The 13378-nt window shown below is 42.0% G+C and overlaps 1 protein-coding gene across 1 annotated transcript in view; it reads left to right on the top strand.

The window, feature by feature from the left end:
- LOC134540730 (uncharacterized) overlaps window positions 1-13378 on the top strand; it is a 114269-nt gene that overhangs the window by 75798 nt on the left and 25093 nt on the right. The window contains exons 15-17 of the mRNA XM_063383626.1: window positions 2990-3104; window positions 6536-6651; window positions 7609-7755. Of these exons, the coding sequence (XP_063239696.1) occupies window positions 2990-3104; window positions 6536-6651; window positions 7609-7755 (378 nt within the window). The remainder of the gene's footprint in view (window positions 1-2989; window positions 3105-6535; window positions 6652-7608; window positions 7756-13378) is intronic.

The following is a 13378-nucleotide window of genomic DNA, read 5'->3' as shown; positions in this document are numbered from 1 at the left end:
CGAAAGGAAACTACTGCGGCAGCCTTCCTGCTGAAAGCGATCCTACCAGCGCTTCTAAACCTAGCAACGCTTCTAAAACAGTATGTTTTTGTGTCAACGAGTTCTTTTTTTATAGCGCACAGCGCACAGTATTGGGTCCCAAGAAGATAGTGTAAAAAATACATACACCTAACTGCACGAGCCAAAGTAAAATACTATTCTGAATAAAATATTTATTTAAAAAATACAATGTCTGGAAACTGCCTGGGCAAGCACTGCTTGCCTTGCTTGCCCTGACGAGACGCCACTGTTGCCTACCTTAAAAGTTCGCTGTTGATAACTAAAAAGTGATTAATTATTTTTTGTCAATTAAATATTTTGAATCAGCGACTTTCACAAATTCATTGTTACTTATAATTCATATAATAATTTGCTTATGCTATGGTTTTGTAACGATTGTTGCAGTACACTTGGCAGTTTCGCTTCGATTGGAAATGAAGATGATGCTATTAATTTGACACCAAGAAAAGAAGAAGATAGTATTTATGAAGGTGTGTCTGTTGATGAGCCGCACATTTCGCGTGATGAAATCATGGACAATTCGCAGGATATACCCACCACAGAATACATTTCTCAAAGCACTCTTGAGACCGTTACAAACCCTGTTCAGCCACCTTCAACGCCGCAAACGTCCATCAACAATCCTCCACACACGAATGTGCATCAAAGAAAGAAGAAACCTCCGAATGACTCACCCCTTAAGGACATTGTCAAAGTTATGAAAGAAAATAGTCGCGTTAGGTCTCAGTATTTGTCCAGTGCCGCGGCACTTACTCAACAAACAAATAATCCCCATGACGAGACAGACTTGTATTTTTTAAGTTTGGCTGGAACTGTCAAGCGGCTTTCTCGCGAGGAACAAACTAGAGTGAAAATGCAAATTGGTAATGTTGTTTTTCAGGCTGAGTTACGTGAAATTCAGCGTTCGAAAAGAAGCTATAGTCCTGGTACTCATTACTCTCCTACATCTCATTCGTCTGCACACATCGGTTCATATAATGTGCCCCCTTCCGAAAATGAAGTTGACACCAATGCATGTCTCAGACCAGCGAACTACAGTACCGAATATGGTACGTCCCAGACGGGTATTGATACTTTCATTCATAACTTGTAAGTGTATAAAGTGATTCATTATGTGTATGCATACACATTAAATATTTCAATAAAAAACATTACATTGTTTTTCTTACCTTAAACACACAGCGAGTCGTTCTTCAACTGATACACTCCTTCTCAGCTGAGTGTCACACTTCCTCAGTTTTGGAGCTACCAAATTTAGTAGCTTATAAAACTCATTTTTTGTCATGCGGTAGTACATTAAGAACCTCTCCTCATCGTCCAGTAGTTGAGGCATCAAATGATGAAATTCGTCAACAATTGGCCTGTCTGCGTTTATAGGATGCACCCACTCTCTTTCCTTTTTTTGAGTTAACATGACGCATACTGCTACTGCACAATCTTCTTCTTCATCAAGTTCATCCATAAGTAATGTGACTTCAGCCATTTCAACTACCTTTCACAAAACCGTGCACCCTGTTCCGTATCAACACGTCATCTGACAGTATCAGAACAATGTGCACACTTTGCCGTGTTATGTCGTGTTATGTCGCAATCTGACGTGATGTGATGACACGTGTAAACACGTGTTAACACGAAACGTCAGCGCAGTGTGTACGAGCCTTTAGTCATTTCCCACCCAGCTGCCAGCCAGCTGCACGTCAAGTCGTTACAGTTAGGTAGAAACGAGGCGGGGTGAATGCAAGGGTCTGAAGGTCAGATAGACAAGGGTGGACAAAAACGGAGCGTAAGCTACTGCAACGAGCGGAATCATTTACTGGTCTTATATCCCACAATAATATTTCCGCTATCAGCACTGTGAAACGTAAATATTTAGAAGTAAACAAGAACAGTTGCCGTATTTATTGTGCCTGTACACTTACCGAAAAGTATTAATTTATTTTAAGAAAAAGGTAACGCACAGAGAAGAAAATCCCACAAAACCACTTAGCATTGCAATGAAGACAATGCCTCTTGTTCATCTGATGCAATGGCCGGGCAAAACCATCACTTTGCCCGGCCATGAAATGTTATGGCCGGGCAGTCGCCTGGGTCCCCCCCCCCCCCCCCCCCTCCGGTTCATACGCGCCTGCCCACGTGAGTACATAACCTAGGTCTGACTTCACTGGAGTAAGTCATAGAAGGTAATGAATTTTTACGTAATTTTTGCGTACCACTGACATCTGTTGTGACTAAAAAATTATGTAAGGATAAATGATGTAATGCTAACATCGTACTGATGTAATACCAAAATCAATTTTCTTACGTACATTTGACGTAGAAATGATGTCATATTACACTTTTAAAAACAAAGTTTTAAGTTTTCGCTTCTGTTGACAGTCCCCATGACTGGCTATTTTTTTACGTGACAACGTTTAATAAATCGATGAACGCCGGCTGCACGTACGAAAAAGTGTCCCGTTACGCACATGATCCCGTTACGCTCATTGTAAGCTTGCGCCGCATTTATCTCTCTTGCACTCGATTGGAACAACCATAGATTTGACTTTTTCGAGGCACATTAAACTTCAAACACTCCCATTCGTTTCCTACTTTTCCTAGCATCGTCCTATCCTTAACAGAATAACACAGATTGGAAGAAGTTTAACAGCAAACATGTATAAAAGTTATAGTTAAAAAAATATCTTCCTTAAAGTAATAAACATATTTGAATTAATGAGTGCAAATAAAAGTAAATTTATCAATTAAATTGTAGATTTCATTTCACTCCTTCTTTGTATCCATACAAAATAGTGATAATTCAATAAAAATTATTTGAATTTTAATCATAAAAGTATGCAATCATTTCATCAATGTTTTGTTATGACGTTGTCACGTTAAACTATCGTCCGTAAACCGACTTTACAGACAACCAATTTTTTTTTCCCTCCAGGTGTGGCAACGTCGGAGGGTCGCAAGATCACCCGAGCTGGAACAAGGCCGACTTCACGCTCTTGGTGATCCAGGGGTGTCTGCGGACTATGACAGTTCCGGACCTGGACTGGCAGGTGAAGGACAACCTCGATCCAGACAGACAATAGCTAGAGACCAGTGGTGGTTGCCGGTAATTACTTCTGCGGGAAAGGGGGGGGGGGGGGAAGGGTTGCGAAATGGAAGGAAAAAAAATTGGTTGTCTGTAAAGTCGGTTTACGGACGATAGTTTAACGTGACAACGTCATAACAAAACATTGATGAAATGATTGCATACTTTATGAATAAAATTGAATAATTTTTATTTTAATAATAAAAGAACAAATACTTGACAAATACTTGAAATTATACTAGTAATCAGATTCATTTTCTTACGTACATTTGACGTAGAAATTATTTCATATTACACATTTATAAACAATGTTTTAAGTTTTCACTTCTGTCGTACAATGAGCGTAACGGAACAATGTGCGTAACGGGATACTTTTTCGTGCGTGCAGCCGGCGTTCATCGATTTATTAGACGTTGTCACGTCAAAAAATTCGAGCTGTTCTTTAGTACTCTCCAGAGATGTGTAACATCTCAACCTCCTCGGTAACGAGAGAACTCATGTGTTCTCGTGTTGCAAACACATTCATAACACGAATCTCGGGACACGAAATTTCTTCGTAGAATATTCTTCGAACTAATGCCGAGCGTAATAAATATATATAGCAAGTTGTGTTTTCAGCTGCAATTCTTGACGCGAATCACACGTAGTTTCCGCACCCGCCGCTATAATTCGCTGCCGGAGCAGCTACGTCGACGATTGAATCAATGGATTAGAAGACCGAAATTTTTAACTTATATATTGAAACTACTACGATAGCAGCGAAAAATACTGGAAGTAATGAGACAATTCTTTCTAACAATATATATTTTTTTAATTTAACAAAACTCCCTAGTGTATCCTGCCAGTAGTCATATACTTGTCTCAAAAATTAAGCCATGTGCATGTCTTAGCACACGCCTTGGTACTTGGCACAAAGACACTTCCGGTTACTGGATATAAAAAAATCGCTAATCCTGAAGATCCTGGTAAGGATAATGGGACAAACTATTTGAATTGTTGGATTGTCATCGGTCCTTGATAAGTGTGCAAAGTTTCAAATTAATCCGAAGTTTTGAAGGGGGTGAAAATCATGTTCAAAGATTCCGTTACATAGATACATACAGGTGAAGCTAATAAAAGCGTGTTAAAAATACTGAACCCCCGGCTTTCGTGCTGATTTTCGACAAGGAATTTTATTAAAGTACTGCCCATGTTGTGTTAAAATTCATGAAACCGTAAATGCTATAAAGTTTCGCTTTAGCTTTGTGAACTTTGATTCGCTCCAAACACTACCGATGGCAGCACCCTGGTTACACATTTCCGTTCCATGCGACTTCCGTTCCAGTAACGAAATTACTCCAAACAAATGCCGTATACCGAGTGCTAAGATGTTACACATCAATACTTCCGTCGACAAGGAGTTTCGACAGTTACATTATCATTTATCATTTTCAACTTGCATCATTGCATTTATGGTTTGTGTAAATGCTTACACTCTCCCAAAATAACATACAAGTTTACCGAGATCCCATTCATTTTTTCACAACTGGAGAGGGGATCTACCCCCTCCACCCCCTATTCAACTGCAGTATTTAGCAAAATTGATTCTATATGGTGTTTTCCTATAGTAGCCAACGTAGCTTTGGAAGAGTTATTTATAATAAATTGTCAGTAGTATATATTGGCCGGTCCGGAGACACTGACACGGAGTCAGAGTGAGGATTGAGTGCAGTTCCGCCATCTTTGATTGTGACGTCACGGCGGCCATCTTGAATGACATTGTCCTTGAACTTTGACTTTTAAAAATGGCCAAAAATGACTTAAGAATACTCAAAATTTACCAAAAAATATAACAATAATAATTTACATATTTAAAGGGAAAAATCCCCTTTTTGAGGGAAAAAGCCCCTCAAAAATGCCAGTGGCTTGAAAAGTTTGCAAAGCTGATTTAAGTCCGCATCTACAAGCCGCCATATGCAGCCGAGGTCATGAACTTGACAATTAGGATGATATGGCCGCCATTTTGAACTGTTATGAACCCTTGAAATTATCGTCACGGTCGCCATCTTGAATATCCGTAATTTTTATGCTATAAAAACAATTTTTTTAACTATAAAAAGATTTAGTTAAACAAATATTGATATAATTTTAGTTTAAAAAACGCACTTACGTCATGGCGTCTCAAGTTCGAACCTGGAGAGGACAAAATTAAAAAAAAAAAGCGACATCCTTCCTCCACGGAAGCGACCGATGCCAAGTTATATACCGCTGGCTAGTATGATGTTATGTTCACCATCTTGTTCTCATCTGATGGAGGCCACCGTCATGTTTTCGTTTGCTTGAGGACGCCATTTTGTTTTCGTCTTCTAGAGAGCGCTACCGCCATGTTAGTTAATTTTCAATTACAAGAGTGCAGTAATTATTTATTGCCATAGCGCTCACCATCTTGTCGGCTATCTTGGCCATCATCCAGGAAATCTGTATTTATTAAATTAGAAATTCGGAAAAAATTCCAAAATTCATACAAAAATCACTCGTTAGTATGGTGATTGATTCGATCAGTTCCGATGTGAAGCAGTCTGATAAACACAGTATCGAGAAACTCTGTCAGGAAGAATAAGACTATGTAGGACTATATCTGGCTGGTCTCTGTCTTCGTTAACCAGTTTGGAGTTGAGAATTAGTCAGTACAAGATAGTAAGTGTTGCGGTAATAGCGTAGGATTATGTAGTAAATTATATTTAAAAATATATTTTTTAGCCTGTCACTTCTATGGTAAACTTAAGTGATATTTAACATTTTTTTTACATTGACCAAGAATCGAAACAATGACAGATATCAATTGAATTAATCAGTAAATTAATGATTTTTATGTTTTTTTTATTTTTTTCCGAATTTCTAGCTTAATAATTACAAATCTCCAAGATGGTTGTCAATATATATCATCATCGACTTACTGGAGGTTGTTAGTAGATGACTTTAAGCATATTTTAGGACTTTCCACCAAGTTTATTTAAATTAATATGTTATACTAAAACTAAAATTATTTTGTATTGGTCATGTATCGAACCAAGGACCGGAACCGATTGAATAAATCAGTATATTAGTGAGTGTTTTTTTATTAAGTTAGGAAGTTTTTTCCTAATTTCTAACTTAATAAATATAGTTTTGAGTAATTTGAGTCATTTTGGGCAAATTTTGATATTCAAGGTAAAGTACAAGGTCATACAACATGGCCGCCGTGACGTCATAATCCAAGATGGCGGACCTGCATTCAATCCCCACTCCGACTCCGTGTTCCCGGACGGGCCAATATATACTACTATTGTCTAAACCGTCCATGGTCTTTGAGGGTATGCCTCAAAGCTGGAAGCTTCGAACCCACCAGAACGTGACTGACTTGTAACGGGTTTCTAGATTGAGCTGACCCCAGTGGACTTTCTGAGCAGAGTTATCGTCAAGCTCTCCGAGAACATCGCACACTCGGTTGGGAATATTTACCATCTTACCAACACCAACACTATGAACTGCAGGTACGTTTTATTCGTTTAGTCATAATCGGCAAAGCGTTACCCATGCTCTTTTTTTTTATTTGGCAAGTTCGTGCCTTTTGCTATAGAGCATCAATTATATTTATTCTACTCTAAAGTAGCCCATTGAGATCATATATTGCAGAAAGATAATCATTTTGATAGTTTACTCAAGTAGTTACTTCCCTCCGAAGATGGAGTAGTTATTGTGAGCCATATCTGCTTTATAATGATATGAGGTGGTTTCATAAGCTATCTTCGTTACCATCCATTACATCTGAAGTCTGTCTCAAATTTAGACTCCGAAAAAAAAAAAAAATCCTTTGGGAACCAGCTGCCAAGAAATAATTTGTAATACCATAACAAGAAACATATTGTAACTTTGTACTACACATGGCTGCGGTAATTTTTTGCATATATGAAATAGGTTTTCCGAGATAATGCAGAGTTTTTCTTAAGGAAAATCGGAGTGAAATTTAAAATTTTATTTGATGTTTCATTCAAGCCTAGTTATTTTATTTTAATCCATGGAAAATATAATCAAATATTCAACAACTGGACTTAATTTTGTTTTATTATGCACATTTATTACTGGAAAGTTATTCAGGGATCAGGGAACAGTTTACAAATGACTTTAACTATTAGAGGTACTTTAACAACACAAAGCATAGACGCCGAGGCAGGAATCCGACCGAGGATTACTACGAACACTATTTTGTACCGATACAGTTGTTTTCATGTAAATGTAAAAATTTACAAATATCTGTAATTTTACACGAATATTTCTGCTCAATTAAAAAAAAAAATACAGTGTAGTGTGCAAAAATCCACCTGGCCTGGAATCGAACTCGGGAACCTCATCGAGGAAATGCAAACGTGACTGCTCTGACATCTTGAATCATGAAATGGAAAGAGGCAGTTTCCAAACATCTCTCGTGTTGGTCGCGTGCTCTGATGCAGAGACCTGTGGCAGCTGCTTAAGGCGCATGGGTACCCCGTGCAAGAAGTGCCCTACGACACCTGGTGGCGGAACGTGAAGGCCGTCGCCTCGGGAGGCGAAGCACCTGAACTGAGTTCTCTCGTCTTCCTGCTGGAGTCCCTGGTCAGGTAAGACGTATAACTGAGGGAAAGTGTATCCAAAAAAATTAATCTTGATTTCTGTTTGTATTCGTTACATTTATCAGTACTCCAGAGTCCTAAGGCACTAAATCAAAAATTACAATTTTTCGTGATAGCAGTTTAAATTATTTCAAATACCACTTAAATTTTTTTAGTTGTATATATTTAAATCAAATTAGCTTAATTGTTTGTCAAATCTTAGATATTAGTGCTGTGTGCCACTAGAAATAATACCCAATAGTGTTTAAGTTTATGGTTGAAAGTACATTTTGCCCAAAAATGGACATATTGTCGTATGCTCCCGAGGTGTGTTAATAAGTTTGTCAAGACTTAAAAAGTTAATCTTTTCAATCAGAAAAATGTATTTTATATTATCGACAGTGCAGTATTATCGGATGCAGTTGGGAGATTTGGAAAAATATATCCTACCCCTCCCTCTAATCTAGGGGAAAAGATTTTGCAAAACATTGGAGAAGGTAGTAATGTGTAATTTTGGGTGATGCATGGTTAGCTGTTACATCATCTGTAATTTTAACTTTGTTAAAAACTGTGTCCCTTCCGCTACTTTTGTAGGCCCATGTTTCAGAGTGTTAGTGTCCATAATAAAAATGTAAGTTTTCCCCAACTCCTCAAAATAAAATGCCAAGTATTTGCCACTGGTGAAATCATTCATATATATATATATATATAACCAACATTATTCTGGATAGTTGGAAGAAGAAACCATGCCATTGCCACTGTAAGCAACAATATCCTAGCATTCCTCCCAGCGTGAACTCGGGTAACAACCACTGAAACCATCAGGGTTCCAGGGATGTAGCCAGGGGGAAGGTCCATGTGGTCTGGCACTCCCTTCAAGAAATTAAATGGAAAAAAAATCTAGTGAAGACTGAATAACAAAATTACAGCAACTTAACTACCAAAGGTTACGGAGAGCTTTATTTGGAAGGATTATTGCAACCCTTGTAGTTGATTACAATAAATGCATTACTTTTCACATCTAGCCTAACATGCCCTATACACGGAATTGTGTTTGCAAGAAGTCTGTATTTAATGTCAGTTTGCACACGTGTTAGTTGTAAGCATGTCTTTCTTACAAAATTGATGTATTTTTCGTGTATTAAATAACATTAATATGACGCAGTCCCCTCTACCTCCTTTGATTTGTACGTGATTTTTATATGGTTCGAGATCGCAGGGAGGGTTCGGCCTTGTGGCTAGAGGTAGGGGTTAACACAGTAGGGCCCCCCGAGCTGTTATGGCCACTCGGGACTCCTGAAGAAGAACACAAACTTACTGGTTGATGCCTGATGAATTTATTACGGCACAGCCCTATACATAGTGCTGCCCGTTCTGGCCGTAACGGTTGTCCCGAATCGAATAGTCACACACGCAGCCCACTTCCTCAGTGGCGGCTCACGATTTTACTTCGCGTGAAGGACGTACTCTTGCACACGAGGCGGCGGTTACAAAATAAACTCTAACATCACAAATTATACCTTGACGAATAAAACACTTCACTATTACACAATACGTATTACACTGGGCTAATGACACGGCGACTCTACCTGACTCTTAGATTCGTCCCAGATATTGACTCTTTAGTAAGTTTGGTGGCACGATACCGTGCAGCGGTTACAAATAAACTCTTAACATGACTTATTAGATCCTGACGACAAAAAACACTTCACTACTACATATTACGTATTACACTGGGCTAATGACACGTAGGCCCGTAACTCCGGTGACTCTACATGACTCTTAGGCTTGTCCCAGATATTGACTCGTTAAGTTTGGTGGCACATGTCGCCTACTGGCTGCCCCGTGCGGGCTGAAACTATTTAGCCGGTAAGCTAGGTTGTTGCGTGAAGCGCCGACGTAACATCTCGTAGACTCCCCACACTACTTAGGTAATATGATGAACACTCATCTTGGAGCACTGATTTATTTAAGTGAAATACCTCATGGTAAATTGAGGCTGACCACGGAACTGTACGTAAAATATTAAGAAAAGATTATAACTATTGAAATAACATGTCGGTGAAAGCAAGAGTTGATGGTTCCGCGTTGCGCGAAGGCTGCCGGCCTCTCGGAGGTCCTGAAGGACACTGCCCCTCTCGCCGCGCGTGACCCCCCTCCCGCGGAAACGTGTGATTTTCGCGGGAAACTGAACCGGCCAGGTTCGGGACAAGGCGCACAGTGAAACATAATTTTGAAAAGACTGAAATATTAAATGATGAAAATAATATCTAATAAAAACATGTGGAAAAATAAACATAATTGCATTTGTTGTAGTTCGGCGGAGGGATATGCCACACCCGGTCGGATCGTTCCGCCGATGTAGCACTCGTTGCCTTGCGTTCGCCTCGTTGCACGAACTACACTTTGTTGCGCGCACGAGCGCGTTCGGTGCACACGCCTTTGCGAGAAGTTGATGAGGCATAGCTGTCTATGCGACATAGAGAAGCATTGGCGGTCGGCGTCAAATATATATGTATTGATACTTTATTTTAATGACAATATAAAAAATTAACTTAATTAAAAGTTATTAAAAACAAATAAAACCAAAGTATAAACAGTTCAGTTTTCTATTCTCAAGCAAAATCATAACTTAAATTTCAAAGCAAAAATGTTGGAATTCTAAAAGTCTACATAAGTACGGAACATTAGTAATTATTTTCCACAATGTGTAGCAGGAGCGGCTCCTGGGCAGGGCAAGCTGGGCAATCGCCGTGTCCCATGCCGATGTTTTCCATTATGCCTTTACTAGTCTGTCCAGTGTCCTGCTAAGATATGGACATCAATGGGAAATCGAAATTTAAAATTTTATTTCCATGTAAACTTAAGTAGGTACTGGTCAATATCAATTTTAATTCATGATTTCATAGCCAAAAAAAATTGAAATATTTTGTTTGCCATATATAATTTTGTGATTATGGTGGAATTTGATTGTAAACATTTATAGAATGATTCAAGGTTAATAAATCAGTAAAGAATTTTAAAATTTATTAAGGTAAAGTAGCAAATCCATCGTCAAAACTTAAGTTCCAAGTTGGATTAAAATTTTGTTTGAAATAGTAAATTTTTCCAGCACCCTGCTGAGACTACGGCCGCCACTTTCATGTAGTATCTGACTGTTAAAATAAATCTTCAAAATACTAATGTAATGATATGATTAGACCTTTATCTTCAATTTAATCTCCAATGCAGGTACAGCTACCGACCGCCATAGTGACCCGCTTGTACCTGACGCCCCCTAACTAGTAAGGGAGTATCTGGGTGGAGGAAAACACAATGGGATTTGAGCTTATTGTTGTGCACCATGCCACGGGCCAAAGTCGTAAGAAAATAGTGTTCTTTCAAATTCGCATTATTTTAATTTGACGTCGTCCGGCCGGAGGCCGTCTTCAAGCCCGACTTACGACCGCCCGTACTTAGTCCCGCTAACGAAGCGCGCCCCTAGCCACCCGGTCGGAGTCAAGTGAGCTTCCCGCCACTCCGTACCACAAAGGTAAATTGCGGTAATTACTGAGGGCTCGAGTGCCCCTCGCGTAAAGACGAGTAATTAAGGGAGCCCAGTAATTACCCTAATTTTTACAAACTCTTCACAAGAAAAGTGCGTCGTAGGAGTGTGCCACCGGGATAGCCTAATCCGCATTCCTGTCGAAGTCAACGGACGTTCGGCAGCTACCCTGGTGAATACGGGCGCGAGCCACGTCTTCGTGGCACCACACCTCGTACCACCCGGCATGCTGCGACCACACCGGATGGAGCTATGATTGGCAACCAGCACCCAACCAGCGGTGACGGTGAGCCAGGCGGAACTACGGGTAAGCCTTCGGACCTGTCGACCAACGTAAATGCCCTGGTCGTCGAGGACCCACACGAGGAACTCGTGCTAGGGCAACCATGGCTAGCAGAGCAGAGTGCGGTAATCGAAATGAAGCCCAACTGGGTTTACATCGGTACTCAAGAGCGCATCACTGTGTACGCGTTGGGTTATGCCCCCAAGGCCCCCGCGGAGTGGGTAACCCTAGACCAGCTGCGGCACAACGTCCCCCCGGGGTACCACGCAGCTGTGGACCGAGTACTAGCGGAGAGGCAGGACGTGTTCGCTATAGCCGACCCTCTCAGACGCACCACAGTAACGGAACACCACATCCCGACCACTCACAACGATCCCGTCTACGAATCCCCGAGAACCTATGGCTTCCGCGAACAGCGCGCCATCAGAGAGCAAGTGGCAGAGATGCTAAGGGACGGGGTCATCGAACCCTCGAGTAGCCACTACAACGCCTGCGTAGTGTTGGCACCGAAGAAGGACGGCCCCCTGCGTTTTTGCGTGGATTTTCGCCCTCTGAATAAGATCACCATCGGCTCCCCCCCACCACAGATTAGCGTCGATGCCGCGGTAGCCGGGCTAGGACGAGCCAGGGTCTTCAGCACCCTCGACTTGAAGGCGGGCTATTGGAAGGTGCCGATACGGCTGGAGGATAGGGTGAAGACCGCTTTCACGATCCCAGACGGGCGAACGTTCCAGTTCAGGGCAATGCCGTTCAGACTGAAGTGCGCGCCAGCAACCTTCCAGGGTATGATGACCAGGGTTCTGGAGGGGTACGTCGGCCAATACGCACTCGCATACCTGGACGACGTTATAGTGTTCTCGGAGACGTGGGAGGACCATGTCAGACACTTGGCGCTTGTCTTGGAACGCTTAGCTACACACCAGCTGACCGCAGCACATCATAAATGCCACATAGGGACACAAGAGGTCGAATTCCTCGGGCACCTGGTGAATGCGGAGGGTAACCGCCCCCAACCTGGCCACTTAGCAAAGATCGCTGAAGCGGATGCCCCACGGACCAGAAAACAGCTGCAACGCTTCATCGGCCTCGTTAACTGGCTGCGGGGCTACGTTCCCGAGTTCTTCCAGACAATAGCCCCACTGACAGACCTCCTGTCACCCCAGTTTCGCTACCGATGGAATGACTCAGCCCAACACGCTTTCGAGGAGGTCAAAGCCGCGTTCACCAGGTGCCACACGCTCACGCGCGTGGACTCTGAACGCCATCTTTACCTGCAAACGGATGCGAGCACCCTCGGGGTGGGGGCAGTACTATACCACATGAGCCAGGACGGCAACAGAGAAGTCGTGGACTACGCCAGCGCCAAGTTCGGCCCGGCCGAACACCGGTACCATAGCAACGAGCAAGAGTGCCTGGCCGTAGTCTGGGCTATAAATAAATACCGTCCCCACCTCGAAGGGAAGAAATTCACACTGAGGACCGACAACCAGTGTCTCACGTGGTTGCATATGATGCAGGGAAGGAAAGGAAAGTTGATTCGGTGGACGCTCTTCCTCCAGTCGTTCGACTTCGATGTGGAATACGTCCCGGGCACCGAAAACCAACTTCCCGACCTGCTATCGCGGGAACCCGACACGCACATCGAGATCACTGACAAAGACGACTGGGAGGGGATGCTACCCCCCGGGCCATACGGGAGACCGGCACACTCGGACTCGACATGCGCCCGCATCACCTCCGGCATCCCAGGGGACGAAGAACCACCCAACACCGTCGCCGACGTCCACCGCCGGGTGCGCCAAGTG

This window comes from Bacillus rossius, chromosome 17, assembly GCF_032445375.1.
Source record: "Bacillus rossius redtenbacheri isolate Brsri chromosome 17, Brsri_v3, whole genome shotgun sequence".
Lineage (NCBI taxonomy): Eukaryota > Metazoa > Arthropoda > Insecta > Phasmatodea > Bacillidae > Bacillus > Bacillus rossius.
Note: the sequence above shows the minus strand (reverse complement) of the source record. Positions and strands in the feature narration are given on the sequence as shown.